This window comes from Perca flavescens, chromosome 2, assembly GCF_004354835.1.
Source record: "Perca flavescens isolate YP-PL-M2 chromosome 2, PFLA_1.0, whole genome shotgun sequence".
NCBI classification, from domain to species: Eukaryota; Metazoa; Chordata; class Actinopteri; order Perciformes; family Percidae; genus Perca; species Perca flavescens.
Genome location: NC_041332.1, coordinates 22,698,484 through 22,718,499, shown reverse-complemented (window position 1 = coordinate 22,718,499; position 20,016 = coordinate 22,698,484). Strand labels below are relative to the sequence as shown.

At 39.3% G+C, this 20,016-nt stretch overlaps 3 protein-coding genes across 6 annotated transcripts; 1 reads left to right on the top strand and 2 right to left on the bottom strand.

Annotated features, from left to right (window-relative positions):
- Positions 1-299: 299 nt before the first annotated feature.
- Positions 300-5,753, bottom strand: rbpja (recombination signal binding protein for immunoglobulin kappa J region a). The gene is made up of 11 exons (XM_028564480.1): positions 5,525-5,753; positions 4,699-4,731; positions 4,480-4,575; positions 4,203-4,368; positions 3,684-3,858; positions 3,424-3,561; positions 3,102-3,214; positions 2,394-2,534; positions 1,763-1,918; positions 1,497-1,600; positions 300-954 (listed from the first exon to the last, which is right to left on the bottom strand). Exons 1-11 carry the CDS (start codon positions 5,542-5,544, stop codon positions 612-614), a joined length of 1,485 nt encoding a protein of 494 aa, XP_028420281.1. The 5' UTR covers positions 5,545-5,753; the 3' UTR covers positions 300-611.
- Positions 5,754-6,767: 1,014 nt separating this feature from the next.
- hgsnat (heparan-alpha-glucosaminide N-acetyltransferase) lies at positions 6,768-17,311 on the bottom strand. 4 transcript variants are annotated; one of them, XM_028599371.1, is made up of 18 exons: positions 17,057-17,311; positions 14,492-14,607; positions 14,231-14,367; positions 13,996-14,114; positions 13,785-13,854; positions 13,424-13,493; positions 12,872-12,975; positions 12,442-12,518; positions 12,274-12,304; positions 11,390-11,550; positions 11,096-11,211; positions 10,759-10,877; positions 10,052-10,178; positions 9,752-9,838; positions 9,554-9,631; positions 9,297-9,367; positions 8,428-8,540; positions 6,768-7,691 (listed from the first exon to the last, which is right to left on the bottom strand). In XM_028599371.1, exons 1-18 carry the CDS (start codon positions 17,064-17,066, stop codon positions 7,510-7,512), a joined length of 1,788 nt encoding a protein of 595 aa, XP_028455172.1. In that variant the 5' UTR covers positions 17,067-17,311; the 3' UTR covers positions 6,768-7,509. The 4 variants fall into 4 exon arrangements, with proteins under 4 accessions (XP_028455172.1, XP_028455162.1, XP_028455181.1 ...); XM_028599361.1 differs by lacking the exon at positions 17,057-17,311 and adding an exon at positions 15,653-15,880; XM_028599380.1 differs by lacking the exon at positions 17,057-17,311 and adding an exon at positions 15,108-15,642.
- LOC114569520 (dynactin subunit 6) lies at positions 16,503-19,522 on the top strand. The gene is made up of 7 exons (XM_028599403.1): positions 16,503-16,663; positions 16,867-16,931; positions 17,522-17,627; positions 17,782-17,867; positions 17,987-18,034; positions 18,132-18,274; positions 19,199-19,522. The coding sequence occupies exons 1-7, from the start codon at positions 16,635-16,637 to the stop codon at positions 19,289-19,291; spliced, it is 570 nt and encodes a 189-aa protein (XP_028455204.1). The 5' UTR covers positions 16,503-16,634; the 3' UTR covers positions 19,292-19,522.
- The last annotated feature ends 494 nt before the right edge of the window (positions 19,523-20,016 follow it).

Sequence of the window (20,016 nt, the reverse complement as noted above, 5' to 3'; positions counted from 1 at the left end):
TTAGAAAACTCAATAAGGAGCCAACAACATGAGAAAATCAATTTGGTTAACAAAAATGAACTTACTATGCAGTATCATATAAAAAAATGTCAAAATGTACCTCGGCAAAAGCATATAAAATATAATATGAATAAAATAATATAATATTCCTTGGTCCGTAAAAACTATCTATATATGTTTGTTTTTTTCCCCTTGCACATAACCATCAACAAGCTTTTCAGTAAAAACATGAACTCGGTAAAAAGAGAGAGTAGTGAAAATAGCTTCCAAACCCACAGGCATATAAAAAAAACTAAATGGTTCTTGGACAAATCAGGTTGTTGTGAGAGTAACGTGGCAGATTTGTCTTCTTAGGTGAAGATCTTGAATATCAAGGTCTTTTGACATGTCCACAACAAACCAGGAGAGGGAGCTACAGAGAGTATTCAGCTATCCCAAGCATTCTCTTTTTCCAACTCCCTTTAGCTTTGATGATCACAGTTTCTCTTTGACGAAGAGTTTCCAAGTCTGTGTGCAATTCTTCACAGGTCCATGAGCCTCTTTGGCTCACAAGTACACACTCAGTCATTCAATGCGCACGTACAAAAACATCTATAAGAGAATAAGTATTTCTATGACAGCACCGACATGGCTGACGCCGCTGAGGACAAGCCCGAGTCACTACTGTTGTAAGCCCCGTGGCCATCCCCGAGCCCGCCCAACAACGATGATGGCGAGGATGAAGATGCTGGTGACGACGAAGAGATGCTATGTGTCCGCAGAATGGCCCCAGCAGCACTGCAGTGGGGCCGGGGCCCTGGTTCAGGGGTGTAGGTGAAGGTGAGAGCGGTGGCGTAGATGACTCCGTCATTGCGGACCAGCGTGACCGGGACCTGAACCGGCTGTCTCACCCAACGCCAGCCCTCCCTGAAGGCGGAAATGTCCGGCACCACACACAGGACGCTTTCTCCACATCTAAGGGGACAGACGGATTAGACAAGGTTTGAGCATTTGAGAAATCACACACTAGGGCTGGGCGATAGGGAGAAATCAGTAATGTGGATATAATGACTAAGTGGGTAAATGCAAATAATACAACAGTTACAGCAGTCTGGTAAGTTCAGAAAATAACATACGATATCTAGTCTCATATAGAGCTGGGCAATATATCGCTATTTTATCGATATTGTGATATGAGACTAGATATTGTCTTAGATTTTGGATATCGTAATATGGCATAAGTGTTGTCTTTTCCTGGTTTTGAAGGCTGCATTACAGTAAAGTGATGTAATTTTCTGAACTTACCAGACTGTTGTAACTGTTATATTATTTGCCTTTACCCACTTATGGTGGTTATTTATCAAAAATATCATTGGGTAAATATTTTGTGAAAGCACCAATAGTCAACACTACAATATTGTTGAGGTATCGATATTGAGGTATTTGGTCAAAAATATCATGATATTGCCCAGCTCTGTCACACACTAGTGGTCACACACACAGATATAAACACTCACCTGTACATGGTATCAGCCTCTACATCTCCGAACCACACTCGGAGGGTAGGGGTGAAGTTCTGTCCTGTAAGCTCCAACATTGCCACATCTCCTCCACCGTTTAACTTGACACAGACATACAAAAAAGGTTGTATATCTTTAAAAAAGGCCCCTACATTCTGAGTAAAAACTAAAAGAGGAAGTAGTTGGAGGAACCAGAATTGCACATTGTTTACTGATCAAACGCATAACAAGCCTATATTCAACAGGAAAGGTTGCATGCATACCTGCAGAGTTTCCACCACAGGGACAGGTGTGACCGGTGTGGGGACGGGGCCCATACCCTCATAAAAGGTGTACTCCGCCTTGTCAGTGCTAATGATAGTCCAGGAAGCGCCATCGTTAACAATCTCCTTGTTAGACTCTTTGGAGCACTGTGTTGCCTGGAGTAAGAAAAACAACAACATAGAAATACATTTCACTTCCCAATTTTATATTAAAAAGGGGAAAAACACACTTGAGCAAACTATCATAATGTCCGGTAGGAGCTTTCCAATGACAAAGGCAAAGTTTAGACTCTCTTCTCTTACCCATTAAAATTAATGGGTAGACCTTTCATGTGGGTACTAATTTGACCAAACATACCTTACACGACATAAGTTAATATTCTGTTATCTACAGGCAGAAACATAACAGTTTTTTTTAAAAGCTACTGACAGAAAGTAACATACCACTCTTACTTTCCAATAATATTAACAATTTTTTTCTACAAAAGACCTTATTTGTTATTTAACAAAATAAGCTACATTTAAAAAAAAAAAAGTAAGCCACGTTTTAGATCATAACATCTGACTTTACACAGAGTTTGATTAATAGAGTTGCACAGTGGGAAGTGTGTGTGTGTGTGTGATTGCAAACCTGGAACTGGATGATCCTCTCCTGTGAGAGACAGAGATACATTCTGTCTGTATCTTTCAGGTAGAAGGCACACTTGTGAAGCTGGGACACTGGGTCATCTGCATCCATTGATGCAGCCTGCTTGTCCACTTTGCGAATGACCTGAGGAATTGAGGCAAACACACCATTCATACATACACAGGAACAAAAAATTAGGGGTGGGGGAAAGAAATTGATACAGCATAGTATTGTGATATTTTCCGTGGCAATACTGTATCGATACACAGATGCCAAGTATCGATCTATTATTATATACGTGTTGGTCAGTTTGTCTGCTTGACAATCCCATTTTGTGGCAACAAAACTGAAGTGAGATGAACAAACAGAGAAATATATCTTTTTAGATAAAACAGATGTTGACAAAATTTCCTTTTGGAGACATATCTTGAAATTTAAAAAAACAAATTTAAGTTGGAAAAACGATAATAAATTACTATAAGAGCAGAATATTGCAATATGTTTAAAATCGCAATAATATTGTATTGTGACATAAGTATCGTGATGATATCGTATCGTGAGACCTCTGGTGATTCCCACCCCTGCAAATAATGTATATATGTGCAAACTAACACAAACACATTTGTACAGCTTAGTACACCAGTGGCATGACTGCCCACTTTCTCACAAACAATAGACAACTGACATGACTTGATGTTGACCAATACATACCAGTCTGGGCAGGGCCATGCCAGTAACAGAACAGACCAATTTGACCGTCTGGCCATAGTGAATATAGCCATCTCTCACAGCAAACTCTTCTCCTTCGGACTCCTCATCATCCACTAAACAAAATGACACAGAACACATAAACAATGTCAATAACTTCCTTTCTACCTTTAAATAGGCTCTGAATAGTCAAGGAAGTCATGTAAAAAGATAACAATCAAGATCAATATCAATAAAAATGGAAACCATGGAAATGACCACAGAGGATGAAATAAAATGGGAACAAAAGATTAGGAAAAAAAATGATACCCAGATAAAGACTTACAGAGGTGGATGTAGAAGGCTCCCCACTGTTGGGAGCTGGCAAGAAAGTTCCCCCCTTCTACATGAAGATACCTGGTGCTGACCGTCTGGGAACGCAGACGGTTAAACAATGCCACCTTAGTCCCTGAAGCGATGCACACTGGGGAGGAAGAAAAAAGGTTAAAAGAAGAAAGAGAAGTGTCAGTGTGTGTCTGAAACCATACAGCTGCCTTTCCATGCGTTACTGTGTATGTGTGTGTGTAGACACATCCTGCAACTCACAATCTGCATTTTTCAAGGACTGTTTCTTCTTGGATGGCTTGGAGATGACCTTGATCCTCTTGCTGAGGAAGACTCCTATGTTGGCGCTGTTCCCATACAACATCTTCACAGTCAGCATGAAGTGTTTCCTTTTATCGGAGTCACTGATATACAGTGTCTTAGCTGTGCAGAAGTGCTAATGCAAGGACAAGGTACAGGTTAGGGAGGGGGTTGCCTGTGTGTTTCTTTGTGCCCTTTTGTTACCTTCTAAGAAAACTAAGGTTCATTAGTGGCATTGCTGTAATAAGAAAACACAAGGACATGCAAGAACATAACATAGTTATAGCATAGTTGCAGGGACAAAACAGAGGATATGCTCAAACTGCAGAGCAGCTGTACTTTTCATGCTGTGGTTCATCAGTAGTGAAGCAGATCAAATAAGAAGTACCTTGTTCATTGCTAGAATGAGATTACCAACACCATCACAGTGAAACAGAATTAAAACTCAGCAGTACTGTGTCATTGTAAATGCCTACTCACCTTCCCTTCCAGATTGAGTTGCTGCATCTCCTGCTCACTGTTGCCTATCCCAATGAATGCACATGGCTGGGCCTCCTGCTCTGTACAACCCTCCTTCTCCATATTCTCTAACTTCTTCTTCCAGCCGCTGCCCATCAGGTAGACACACGGTGGAGGGCAGAAAAACCTAATTGACACAAACAGAGGTTAAAAAACAACAACATCCAATTTTGAACAGTGGAGACTCAAACAGACACAAACTCAAATTATGCAGCTTTTTAACAGTCCCACACTGTACCTTTTTTCATTGCCATATGACTTTTGTGCAACTTTTGCATGTAGTATGAGCACTGTTTGATCATCTTTGTGCTTCAAGTAATTCCTCATAGCTTCCCTGAAAAGTAGGAAAACATGTTAACACTACTTTAATCAAAAATGTTTTCACTTAATTTTCTGCACTGATTCAAATATTATGAGTTGTGTGCACTCAGTACGGGTTGTCTATGTTTCTCTCTACCTTGTCAAACGCAGAGGTCGCTCACCAAACTTCCTGAAAAACAAAAAACATCAGGGTGCAAAGTCAGGTGCTTACTCATGGTTTTAGTGCTGGGGTAATGTAGCAGAGATAAAAAAAAAAAACAAGCTTGACTGAAAGTGGGTGAAAAACTGAGTGACAAAGTGCACAGTGTCAGTGACATCTGTAATGCAGGGGCACTTATACTATCACTGTGTTAACAACTCCGATAAAAGGTGTAAGAGCAATAAGATGGTTTTGCCTCTTGTTTTTAGACTTGGTATGTTGCTAATGTACATAATGTCAGAACAATGGTAACACTATAAACTGACCATTTTCTTTTTTAGCTACTTTTTAATGAGGAAAATTAAATTGAACCAATAGCTTAGTACAGAGGATGCTGCTTAAATAATCTAGCAACAATGTGCCATGACTTTAATGAAATGTTACGTTAACAATGTTGCAGTCGGAGTAGTTTGTAAATATATGACATTGTTGCTCAACTAGTTGAAACACAAATTAAATAGAAACAGAATAAGTAACGTACTTCAGTCAAAAAGCAAAAAAGTTGACTTGACTGACAAAACGTTTCTAAAATAGAGTCAATATCGCACGAAAAGTCGACAAATTGCAGAGAAACTACGAAGAATAGTTTAGCACAACTGACCCCACATCTAGTCACAAAGTAGCACTGTGTGGGGTAAGCTTACTGAGACCAAGCAACACTCTTAACATCCAAATACATCACCCAAAAACACTACAAACTGGCAACGGCTCACCACAAGAAAAACTTTTTTAATTTCATTATGCTTTGAATTTTAGCACTTACCTCGTAACAACGGGCGCCATCTTCCAAATAACTCCCCCCCCCAGCCCACCATCCCCCGAAAAAAAAAAAGTCCAACAATCGCGAGATCCCTCCCCAAGCCCTCTGCAAAGCCAACAGAAGAACCAGACTGGAAGGAAAAGCAGGGAGAGAAAAGGGGAGGTGCAGAGGGGTGAGAAGAGGGGGGAGGGAGTGGCGACGGGCAGAGGGCAGACGCCAAAACAGCAGGCGTGGGAAAGTTACAAAGCCGCGCGAGAACGCAAAAACTCTCACAATAGACATGAATAAAATCGAGCAATTGTATCGCGAGACGAAGAGGCACTATCACAACTTGCTTCTTTTTTTTTTTCACAAGGCACCCACACTGTAACTCGATTCCCACGCCTTATTGAGCAATAAAGCAAACTGACATACACCTCTCTACGTGGAAGAGCTGGTAACAGAGCTTGAATATACGTTTTCCATGAACTGTAACATATAATATATTCTTACAAAAATCAACAATTACAATAAAACTCACCCTCAAACTCAAACAGCAATATTTTTAAAATATGTTTTATTACATTGTCATATTTTCAAATGGTGAATATAAAAAATAAATGTATAAAAGTTAGCAAAAAGCAAAATGAATTTCATAAATTTAGACAGTACTAGATAAACAAGTGTTCCACAATCTCTTACAGCTTTCGGATGTTCTACAGATTTAACATGATTTTGCAAAATGTGTTAATAAAAGTAATATTAATTATAACTGCCAATCGTAGAAGGGAGCACATTTATACAGTAGTGTGGGAGTAATGACAACACAGTCTGATGATGAGATAAGACATCATCAAATATATATTTATTATTGATTAAACTACTGTACATGGACAACAATCCAATTGCTTTCTATAAACTCGTGAAACATTTAACAAAATGGAGGGAAAAAAAATGCCGACTCACAAAGAGCAAACTTTTGGCAAGAGAAAGTAAACTAATTCTAACGTAAGAAGGGGTATGTGTAACAAAATAAAAACGTTCAGTTCTGTGACTTCTGTTTTTTTAAGATGAAGTCATACACATGCATGCTTCTGCATTGACCAAAAGGCAAATCAGGCAACCTCCAATGGGTCATCCGACATGCCCTCCTTCACTTCCCAACCAGCACTTGATGACATGCTGCATCATATAACACATCACTGGACACTTGCTGAGCGAGGGGAGTAGAGGATTGCAAATGAAAAACAGAGAACTGAATAAGGAATGATATATTGCAGATGTTTAACTGTCATATTTTAAAACAACATAGTGTTTCCTCCTTGTTGAAATATCTCCTTCATCTTACAGTGTGCAGTGGAAATTGCGAAAGATCACAGCGCATTCTTGGTAGCCTTTTCGCTTGATGGTTACATCATTTAATGTCTTCCGTTGCTCTTGGATAGTCAATCTCACAAAAACCCATTTCAGTTTACAAAGTAATGCAACAGTACTTATACAAAGCTGCTGGCAGCAGGGATTCTCTCAAGGGGAAGTTAACACAGGCTTGTTAAACCTCTACTTCAACACCCTGCTGCTGTAGTCTGTGGTATCAAATGAGGAATGAAAACCAGCTTCTATTGAGTGTCAAAAAACAGATTAACAATGTCAGTGTTCATAGTATCAAATTCTCAAACTATTCTTGGACAAGTAGTTCCTGAGTCAGTTAAGATATTTGGCAGAGGTGAGCTGCTTCATATGAGAAGATCTTTGAAAAAAAGTGTTGTATGGTCTTTTAAAGTAGTGACTGAAAATTAAAAAGAAATAAAAAACAAAAACAAAAGATGTGCCGTTTAAAAGAAGAAACCAACATATGTTCAGAGACAGAGAACCACCATAGTTTTGACAAAATAAATCAGTCTCCTGTTTCCCATTTTCCAAATGTTTTCAGATTTTAACTCCAGCAATTAAACAATGTCCTCTGGTATTGTTGTGTGAATGTCCCATCAGGGGGATCAGGGGTTCCGCTTCTAAATTTTCCAGAAAATTTTCTTTCTGTAGAGCATGTAGGAGATGAAGACCCAACAGGAAGTAGCCACGAGATTCTGGGTGAGGTGCTCGGTGTGGGATTGGCTGTTGGCCATTCGCCAACGGAAGGGGAAGTACTCCTCAAACACTTCATGGCCCACGTACACCAGGATGGAGTTCATACCTGGAATCACAAAAGTCAGAGTGAAGAGTGAATTTAAAAGTTGTAAATTTGGTAAATCTAAGTTCTCTGTTCCCTTACAGACAGAAGTTAGACACATCAGCGATTATGTAGACTTAATAAATCATACAAGCTCTAATATTAAACTACATCTCCACAAACACTTGACCTCTATGTAAAATTGACTACTGATCGTGAGTGCAGTGTTTTCCCTAGCTTTGTGGAAGACTTAGGTGCGCATATGGCATAGGTGGCAGGGGGTTTGAATACAAAAACGCAATTTCCCCATACATTTTGTGTCTTTTTGTGGGTTTTTGTCTCTTTATAGTCGTGTAGTGTATCTTTTTGATCATTTTTGTTTTCTTTCGGCTTGTTTTGGGTCTCTGTGGTCAGTTGGCATCTTTTTGTAGTCGGTTTGTGTCCCTTTGTGGTAGTTCTGCGTCTTTTTTTACATTATTATTATTTTGGAGTGTTATCATCACCATATGTGTCTAAAATGTTGGAAAAACTAGAGCAGATAATAAATGAATAACACTCAAAAAAATGTAAAGACAAAACTTAAAGCTAAAGAAGTCCACTGGTAACCAACTTCAATCCATACATCTGTGAAAAGTATTTTAGTTACATTCATTCATTCGGCTTAGGTGCTGCCTAAAACGGTTCGGGTGCTGCACCTAAACCTTATAACGGCAAGGAAAACCCTGAGAGTGTAAATCTGACAATACAGTGCAATTCTCACCAGGGTAGTAGAAAGGTGCTCCAGACCACCACTTCTTCACATCCACTGTGTAGTAGAGCAGCACTAGCAGCACATATGCAAAACAGGCCAGTGTTGTCACAAAGGACAGAGACCTAGAAATGAACAGACACATACAGCATTATTGAAGGCAGTCTACTGCAAATATGTATCAAATATATCCCTGTAGTTATGGGGAGATTTCATTTGTTTGCAGATTTTCTATTATTTCCCTCTTGTCTAACTTTCATGCAAGACACAACGCCTCCACAAAATCCCTGCAATTATTTGCACTGGCTTGTGCTGAAGGTTAACAACTTTGGACTGTGTCAATGCTCCCAAGCACTGGCATGGATGGGTGACCACTTTGGCCTTAAGTTCAGAATTTAAGCTAGTCACACTCTTGGACTCCATTTTCTGATGAATATGTGTGTTTGATATTTAAGGTGGGGGAGGTAGCTGGCTAGGAATGAAACAAAAATGTGGAAACCCAGAAAGTGTGAGGTTGGAGAAGGATCTCACTCACATAGCGGGGACTACAACATTTATTGTCCACCAAGCTGGAAAACTGTCACTGGCCCACCAAAACAAATGATCGTAAGCACAAAAAAAACATACCATACAGCAGAACAAGAAAAAGTATCAGAACTCCAATAAAGTCCCACAGCACTAAAATACTAAGAAATGCATTAAAAAAACAAGACCTATGAACCAAAGATAGAGCGATAGGATAGAGATAAGGTGGTACAATGTCTCCTATAATTTGTTTCACTGCTTACCCTGCTGCAACTTCCTCAAACATTCAGTAAGCAGATACTAAAAAGAAATTGCTGACCAAAACTTCCACAAAGTGCATTTAAAAGCAATTTTACCATAGGTTCTTGTTAACAGGAATGAAGCCCTGGTCTGTAGAACACTTGGTCAGAGCTGCTGATATGACTCCCTGTATGTTACAAGGGAAAAGCAAAATGAAATAAATGTGTAGCGTAGAACTCAAACATTGACATTGAGATCCTATTTAGAAAGAAAAGAAGAAAAAAAAAAAAGACTTCAAAGTACCAATAAACTGATACACATGTGCACATGCTATAGAAGCATAAGATGTGATACAACAAGTTATTGTACTTACCAACAAGAGACCCCATATAAGAAATCTTGACATTATGTGTGTGTGGAGATCTCTGTAGTGTAAGATAATTTTTCCTGCCTGGGGGACAATTAAAATACAATTAAAAGCTATATTGGTATGAATCTTGACATCCGAATAATATGAATAAAAGCAAGAGACAAAAAGGAAGAGCAAACCAGAAAAATATGCATTACATACATGTAATCCAAGAAAAGCCATGAGGATAGAGTTGATGCTGCCAAGAACACCTTCTGGATCGTATGGCATACGAGTTGCATAAATCACCTTCATTAACATGGAAACAGAATTGGATTCATGTAAATACAATACAGTTTACCCTCACATCACCGGTCATTTCAGCATGTTCGGGGTTAGCAACTGTGCATGGACCTCTCAGAGAGAAACCTGATACGTAAGCTCAAGCTTAAAATCCCAAGTCATAAAAAGACTAAATGTGACTACTCTCTGTATGTTTGGGTTGTCTTGCTGGGCACTAACCCGTGACGAGGGAGTCTGGTGGATGTGGCTTTCTCCAAGCAGCCATCGGTCAATGAAACCAGCCGCGCCACCGGTGCAATTAGCATACAGGCCCATGTCCCCGATCCCGCCGGGACCCAGATAGCCTCTGTTCAGAAGAGTCGGGGGAAGTCAGTGTTATCGATGTAGGATAAAGGGTATCGAGAGGAAGGTTAAGGTTTCAAAACAAACAAAACTAAGGATGACATTTTAAAGGATTTTATCAATTGTGATTTCAATCTTAGGCCTTTATTTTTTGACAGGACAGCTTAGGCATGAAAGGGGAGAGAGAGACGGAATGATATACAGCAAGGGCCACAGGCGCTACCAGGAGAGCTACCCAGGCGCACATTGCAATTTAAATCTTGATTCTGCTTTTTTTCCACCCAATTGTTAATTATTTTATAATTTCCTTTATGATGCATTGTTAATCCAATTCTTTAAATATATTCCAATTACAGAAAATGTTTAGAAATCTTAAACCTGGGTCTGAATCAAAAATGTAGTGATATAGACACTAGTAAAGCATCGCCTGATAATCAGACTGGACTGCTGTTGCATTTCAGACATACAAACACATACAAAAAATACACAAATACGTTTTTTAGAAGTGGACAAAACCTTGTTGCATGCTGAGCATTTCTCTTTTACATGGATACAAAAAGACAAAGATACCCTGTTTTACTCACGTTGGGCAATCTGGCACAGGAAGCAGGAAAGTTATGCATAGCCAGATGATTTCTAAGAAAAGCACACAGAGCCAGGCTGGCCAGTACAGCAAGATGTCAAGGCCAGGGCCCCACAAATCCTGGAGGACATAGACAGACACTCCTCAATCAAACAAGGTTCTTCTTTAAAATACATCATAGAAAGGTAAACAAGGGAACGCATCCAGTAACTCAGAATATATTAATGCTTTTATGTGTCCACAGTATATATGGCAATTGTATGTGATGTAAATCTTGCGCCAATTAAACACTTAATAGAAAGTTAAAGAATGAGGGTAAAATGGGTCTGTTGGCTGACCGTTGTAAGGATGTCAAGATGACCTCTTGCCACCAACAGATCCAGGCAGGCTACAACTAAGTATGAGCAGGCCAGGCGCTGCAACACACCAGGGATCCGCAGGTTGTCCCAAGACACTGTGGAGTGGATGAAGATTGAGTGTGAGCAGCACACATGCAGGGAGAAACATAGAAGCAAAGAAAGAAAGGAAGAAATAAGTCAAAGTTTAGCGGTATCAAACAAGATGGGGCATTAAACATCTAAATGGTTTGCAATATTACAATCAACATCAAATAAGTGTGTTTATATACTCACATGGTCCCTGGCAGTAGTTTGGGTTGATGATTAAGACACCGATGATGAAGAGCTGCAGGCTCCTCCACACAACTTTCCTCAGCAGAGAGCAGCGGGTGGAGCCCGCGCAGAGCATGGAGTTGATTGACAAGGCGATGGATGTCCCCATTATAAACACGAACCTGGTGAAGCAGGGACACGCTAAGTGTGAGGAGGGAGGTGAAAATGACATTTGGTTCATTTAGTCAAGTATGATTATTTATTTATTTATTTATTTATTCTGTTTAGAGATAGTTGAAGTTTTAGTGTCGAGCCCTTTTTCGAATCCAGCTGCCATGAAGAAAATTCAAACCTGTATTTAACAACACTTTGTTTTTGTAGACAGAATTAGCTAATAATAATAATAATAATAATAATAATAAAAATAAAAAATAAACACTTGGAAATACATGATACCAGCACAAAAAAGGCAACATGGTCAAACACTACTTGGTTAAAGCAATAAGGCAGGTAATGGATCCAATCCATCAACTCCTTTTGAACACCTACAAATTCCACAATGGTACTGATGATTCTGGTGCTCTTTCAGAACAGGCATTTGGACGCTCTATGGTGTTTTAAGCCCCCAACGTCTCCTTCCAGGCAGCGCTGCGACCGACCGTTGACTTCAAGGCACCTAACCCTAACTTTAACCCTAACCATTGCCTAATCCTAGTGCCTTCGTTGGGGGCTTAAAACACAGATAAACCATTTGGACTGGAGACATTATGACAAAAAAAAAAAACTATGTTTACTTAAATGTGTAAATGGAAATTAGTATTTAAATAACTGCCCAATTCAAGAGTGGGGTCAACTAATCTGCAGTACAAAGATTTGGAAGGGAAGACAATTTAAATTAAGCTTACCAAGGAAAGACCAGATCTGCAACAGTAAGGCCTGTAAGGAGACAAATTGAAAACACAGGCATTAAAATCAAATACAATACCATGGCACGTTACAAAGATCTGTGAATAATTTGTGACATGGTTAAAAATAAATAAAATAAAATAAAAGTAGAACCAAATGGGGCTTACCATTCCAGCTTTCGTGTCTAAAGAACCAGTATCGACCCCCTCCATAGTTCACAAAGATCATAATGACTAAGGCGATACTGACAGGAAACAGAGGAAATGCAGCAGACATTGAAATTATACCAAAGAAGACACGCTAAGAAACATGGATACATTTGTTTCAAATTATGCATCAAAGTTAAAATATCCTAGACACACAGCTAAATGGTTGACTTTCAGAAGAAAACCCCTGTCATACAGATGACATCTTTAAGTCACAGGATCCATGTTAATATTATCAGTAGTGGCTCATTAATGAGTCACAATTCCCGAGTCATTTGCCAAAATGTCACACTACAGTGAGAATCACATGATACAGTAGCACGACAGATCAGGCCAAGTGGTAAACTCAGTTAAGATCATTCTTTGAGAAAGCTGAGCAGCAGGGGTCTACCCTCTGAATGTGTCCAGAGATCGCAGCCTCTTGCTGGGGCTGGGGGGTGGAGGGAGGATGTTGTCAGCAACTAGTGACACTGTCCTGCCAGGGGAGCCCAGTTCCTGAATGATGAAAGTCAGATATCAACAATGTTGGAATCATACACACTTACACTGCACACAGTTACAAGTTATGAAAATTAAAATTCCCTTGAAGATATGACCATTATACGCTTTTGGAAAACATTTCTAGACACATGCAGCCTGGACTTTGTGCTACTATTCATTATGTTTTTAATTATAAGCTACATTCAAAAAACATGTAAAACTCTCCACTAACACCTTTAATTAGTTTGTGTTAATAGCACCTGAAAGATATATCACAAAAAATACTTTTTAGTTATGTCACATTTGTCACAACAAACTTCCAAAGAGCTTTTAAAATGCAAAATTAAAATACTAACCCTATTAAATAAAAGGTATTTGGTTTGTATTTTAGTTATAGTACCATCTGGTTAAATAAAGTCCTACGGTTTGTAGTTGGAAGAATATCCTCTACACAAACACTCACTGAGTTGATGAGTCTCTCCGTCTCCATGGAGCCGCCAATTCGGAAGACGATACCCTTCACTGCATCAAGCCTAGACAAGAAGCAATCAACCAGTTTAGGAGGAATTCTATAATACACTTGAGACACAGGAATACAGCAGCAGGGGCTCTCTGTACTTGGCAGTAATCTCAGCAAGATATGTTTACGCCACAGCACTGCGACAAATATCTCAACAAAGTGATTTAAATCTAATGAAATCATAATTTAACACATCATATGTAGATTAGATTTTGTTTGTAGATGCACACATGACTTTGTAGATTTTCTGATTTTCTGATTTACTGAGTAACAAGAGAAGAACAAAAATAATAAATAACTTTACCCTAATATTATTGTTCCAATGGCGGACGCCAAAGCCAGTCCAGCAAAGATGAGAAAAGCTACCAAGATCGCTGTGTGTTGAGAGAGCGGAACATTATTTAAATGTGGCCTGTTTGTAAAGCAGGGTGACAGGGAGGAATATAGCGTCAAAACACTTGACACATGTCGAAGTCATACATGCTTATGAATGCATTTATGTGTACGAGACTCACGTATGTAGCTGTTGACGGGGTCTGCATCAGTCACTACGGAGCAGTTGACCACCGAGGAGTCGTTCAGATTTTTTACCCACAGAGAGTAGTTCCCGTGCTCCCCAAAGTGGAATGGGACCCTGGTATTAAAAATAACACGCTGTGTGTTCATAGTCACTCTATGGATCTTTCATTTTGTAAATGTAGATTGCAAATCAACAAGATAGCTAAAACATGTCTGTGTTCTCTAACTTACGTGCAGAGCTCCAGCTGGACAGGGGTGCTGTTGAGCTGTAGTGTAATTCCATGCTGTGTGCTCACAACCAAGTCAACTGAACTGGGCTGACCAGGACCGGGCCCTGCGGGTACCACCCCGAGCTGCTGGTACAAACACTAGTACACAAAGAAACAAGGTTCCAGATCCAAACACGATCCATCTTATCGTTCTCCTCATCTGAAATAAGTCATATAGCTACAGAATCAACTGGAGGAGAATATTTGTGGTGTGTGAGAGTACCTGAAAGCATCGCTCTGACATCCAGGACACCACCACCTCAGTGTCCAGCTCATTGTTGACTGTCAGAATTGCCTCATCCATCCTCAGGACTATATGCTTATGATGAGAGAGGCCAGCTGGAGTAAGACATGATTGATTTTATTTGACCATTTCGTTATAAGATACGATACAGCTTTGCACCATACATTAAAAAAAGACAGAAAAAAGTCAGGATAACACAATAAATCCCTGGGGTTTATTTCCATTGTGGTCCCTTGGGGATGGGGGCGGGGGGGCTACTCTTAACTCTAGCAGTGCACATTGCGCAGATCAGTCCAAACCGATTAGCAAATCATTTCCACATGCAGAAAAGATGCTACAGCCTACAATGTAGCTGACCACACCCAACTGTAAAGCCACTGCTCACTAAAGCGACGTTATGATCAACATTCATATAATCAGAAGCACTATGTTTGCTACTGCACTGGATAGAACCAAGGGCACACATGCCAAATAATCCGAGCTTCCCTGACTTTATGTTGACCGACATGTTGTAAATCAGAGAAATCGTACAGTGCAGGCGTTGCTTTGCAATGCATTTGCAGATGCTACAGCGGTGAATCTTTCTGTTACTTACCTCAAACTTATGATTCACTGCTATCGTTATGGACGAGAAAATCCTATTCCATACCAAAGGCTGTGGTTGCTAGATGGTTAGCCAGAGTGAAACAAAAAAAATCGAACTAAGCTACAGCCAGTCAGTTTAGTTGCTGCCTGGTAGAGAGAAGCATGTGAGAGGGCTGAAGTCCTGGCTGCAGAGCCCCGTGGTCACATGCTGTATTAATCTGTAAACTACCCACAGGAGGGAAGTTTAAACGACTGGAGCTCATTATTGGCCTGTCAACTGTTCATTGAGTTGGTGCTGTTTTGGGTTTATCGACAGTTAGCCGCGAGCTAACGGCATGACTTAGCTAAACAACATAAGGTAGCAAATCTCCAAGTGGTTGGTGAGAACTACCGTCATTGCTGCAAGGTGATTTAAACACATAATTGGGAGAAAGTGTTGTAAAATTGTACTGGGCATTAAGTGATTAGCTTAGCTCACCTAGCGATAGCTATAAAGCACTATACTGCTGACTGTATAAACTAGGTCTTCACTGGTCAACAGTCCTGGATACTTACAGGAAGATGTTTCAGCTGTCAGTGGTACTGCGCAAACGGCTACAACCAAAGCAAGGGCAGCAAGGGAAAACATATATTTCTCTCGTTGTGTCATTTCTTCCTGGCTTGCCGGTTTTACCACTAAAACTGAAGATGTGTCTTTTGACTTCTTCAGTTTCCTTTTTGCCATAGCAGATGCCACTTCCGACCCTTTCTTGTTTTGACATTGTAGTGAGAGCGATGAGGGTCAAAGTACATAACTCTAACGTTACCTGTTTGTCGCCCTCAATGGATCACCAACTCAACTTGCTGCTAAATATCTTAACGGTATTGCTACTATTGCTACGATAACAGGCTGACCTAGTGTGTGATGTTTGATGAACCAACTTGTGCCCTTATCCTTTAGCAAATTATTGCATGTGCTGTAAACTGACAGTTTATTATATTATATAACTGAGGCACTTATCCCACATACGATCTTGGAAACCTTTGTACACTCTGTTGCTATTGTCAATTTGGCCCCAATGACCTCTTAAAACTTTATTTTTTAGTCTATGCTAAAACCCATTTTATAGACTTGGTTTATGTGATATCGTCTCTTTTTATTTATTTATTATTATTATCATCATCATCATCATCATCATCATCATCATCATTATTATTATTATTATTACTACTGTGTATGGTAACATTATTTAAACCTAACATAAATTAACTAGCTGGCATATGTGTTTAAAAGTGTCTCTTCTTGACCAAGTTTTTCAAATGAGCTATACTCTTTCCATCTTTAGATAATCACATTGTATGCTTGGATAACCCTTATATATATGTCAATGGGATAACCATCATGGCCTGTAAGAGCATAGACATATGTCTATGTGTAAGATTCACCAGAGCAGAGACAGCTGACAACTGACGCATGCGCATACGCTCTGATAACAAGGACTCTAAATCGATAATCGAGTGAATTAACGGCACATCCCACTGGAGTTCATCTATCACAATGGCAGATAAACAAAATAATCAGAAAAGGTAATATTTTACCTTTGTTAGTCCAATATTGATGTTTAACCGCTAAGCTAAAAGTTTGTAACAAACAAAATTATGACTAAATAGCCACCATGAAGTAACCATGTAACGTTAACGTTAGTTTAGACGGCTAACGTTAGCGAATTGGCTAGCTAGCAACGTTAGCTTAACATTGTCAACCTTTTTTCTCTCATGTTTTTTTTTAGTGTCAAAATAGCCGCTGGAGCCGTAGTTTGTGTTGAAAGTGAAATAAGAGGAGATGTCACTATAGGTAAGCTATCTCCCTTTTGCTTACTTCCAAGTACCGTGAGTCACTGCTGACTTGACAAAACTTGCATTTCATTAACGTTACCTAAATAACGTTACCTCAAGAATATTTGGTGTGTGTGAGAGTACCTGAAAGCATCTGTCTGACATCCAGGACACCACCACCTCAGGGTCCAGCTTGTTGACTGTCAGAATAGCTTCATCCATCCTCAGGACTATATGTTTATGAGGAGAGAGGCCATCTGGAGTAAAACATAGCAGTACACATTGTGCAGATCAGTCGAAACCCATTTCGACTAATTTCACATGCAGGAAAGATGCTACAGCCTACAGTGTAGCTGACTACACCGAACTATGAAGCCACTTAAATTAGAAACCGATAGCACTATCTTTGCTATTGCACTGGTTAGAACCAAGGGAACACATGCGTAAACTAATCTCATCTTTCCTGACTCCATGTTGACCTACGTATTGTAAGTCAGAGAAATCCTACAATTAAGGCGTTGCTTTACAAATCGGATTAGACTTGAAACTAATTCTACAAGTTTGGGTTCATTTAACCTAACTTACTTTTTAAATAATCTGTTTCCTCAGGCTCCAGGACAGTAGTCCACCCTAAAGCTCGTATCATTGCAGAGGCAGGGCCCATCGTGATTGGAGAAGGCAATTTGATCGAGGAGCAAGCTCTGATCATTAATGGGTAATTTAAGATTCCGTGTACCTCAAAGTATAACATGTAGGCCTATATCAATGTTACACATACACGATTGGTCATCTTTGCATATGGGCTGTCTCTGTTTTGAAATGATCCATGACTCCATCATAATTCCAAGCGTGTTTGTTCTGCCCTACAGTTACCCTGAAAACATCACACCAGAGTCTGAAGTGGAACCAAAGACAATGACCATTGGCATGAACAATGTATTTGAAGTTGGCTGTGGTATCCTTTTGACTCGCTTGACCAGTCTTATTCAATAAGTCAGATGTTTTAATAATGTAAACATTACATGAATCATAACTGTTAAAAATCTAATTTTTGCCTTAGCTGGCACCCAACAGTATCACAAGCCCTGAAAATCGGGGACAACAACGTGATTGAATCCAAAGGTGGGATGTTTGCAACTTTGGTGTGCAGAGTAGGATGGAACATTCAGATTAATAAAGTCACTCACCGTATCGAATATCCTCTTATTCTGTTGTCTAGCTGACGTCGGTAGGAATGTGATCCTCACCAGTGGCTGTATTATTGGAGCCTTCTGTCAGGTCAACACTTGCGAAGTCATACCTGAGAACACGGTCATCTACGGCTCTGGATGTATGAGGCGGGTTCAGACCGAGAGACCACAGGTGCCACAGCATTCCATCACATTTTGTGCTTTTAGATGGACCATTTAACTCTAGGTTTTCCTGTTGAGACTGTAAGATCAGTGTTTTATTTAACTCATTGGTGAGCATTTCAAAATTCCGGGTAGTTCATTTCTTACAAGTTTCAAAAACCTACTCATTATGTGGATGTTTACTTTGTGCTGGCAGGTTTCAATAGCAGACCTGTCTTGCTAATTTCATACATTTTAGACTGTATGTAATGCTTTTTAGGCAAATGGTTACTTAAAGCCTAAGGAATTGAGCAGTAGACCAATATTCCTGCCTTAAACTTGTTTGTGACATACTACAAAATGGTAAAACCCTGCTCTGAATGGTTACACATTTTGGTCATGTTTATGTTATCCCAGATCTAGCCTGTCTTTGAAGCATTTCTTTCAAGTCCAAAAGCTCCTACAGCAAATGTACTAAATATTAAAAGTAATTGTCTTTTCAACCACGCTGTGTGTAAGAGCACACTTTATGTAATACATAGTACATACAAGCATAAATTGAAGCTCAAACATGCAAGGTCCTATGTTTTTATAGCCCTCCGCTAACTTAATCAGAGTGTGCAATAACCTATTCAGATGCAGGTTCCTATGAAATTTTGCACATTACTGCATCTGCATGCAGTGAAGAACAGTGGGACTCTGGGCGCCTTAAATTTGACAAACTGTACCTTATTATGTCACAGAATTGTAGTTTCTAATTTCCATCGCATATTTTTTCCATGTTTACTCAACTTGTTCAGGAAAACACTATAATTCATAGTATTTCATCAACCGTGGTTTTAAGTAGTAGGGCAGAATTTTCAAACACGGACAATGTCAGAGTTAAAAAAACCATTGTGAAAAACACCACTTGTGTCCTCAGCTTATTAATATGTTTTTGTTGTTATCTTTACAGCCCCAGACTCTTCAGCTCGACTTCCTGATGAAGATTTTGCCAAACTACCACCATTTGAAAAAAACTGTTAAAGCTGGCCACAATGCTAGCTAAAATGTACCTTCATACATTTTAAGTTGAATTGTAAACAGCTAGCAAAACTCATATTTAAATAGATCTTTCTGGAAGGAAGCATGAATGTATAAAATTGTAGAATATGTACCTAGCTTCAGCAGTACTTTCTCTCTTACTGATAAATATTTTCTACTCTCAGCTGATAAAGATGTTTTTATCTTGCTGTACTGTTCCCTTTTCTATAATAAATTAAATAACTTCTAAAATGCTGATGGTGTGCTTCTTATACTAATTTATGGTCACAGTGGTAACTTTCATTACTGGGTTGTGTACAGTGCAGTGACAGTGATTATCAGAATGTTTTCAGTGCATATATAGATTTTGAAAATGCCAACACTAAAAGACATATGTACGTACAGCGGGGAAAATAAATATTGAACGTGTCAAAACTTTTCCCAGTAAATATATTTCCGATGGGGCTATTGGAATGAAATGTTCACCAGATGTCAGTAACAACCCAAGTAATCCACACATACAATGAAGTAAAAACATGTCCATGACAAAGGTTACCTGTAATAAAGTGGAATGATAATGGGAATATATATTGAACACATGGAAGCCAATAAACCATCTAAAATCAGTCAGTATTTAGGAAGCAATCCTGCCCTGTATTAGTGAAAATTAATATCAGTTGGATTAGTCCTAATTGATGGCCTATAAAAAGGTTTCTCATTACCAAGGTGTCACTCAAGAAGTCTTTCATG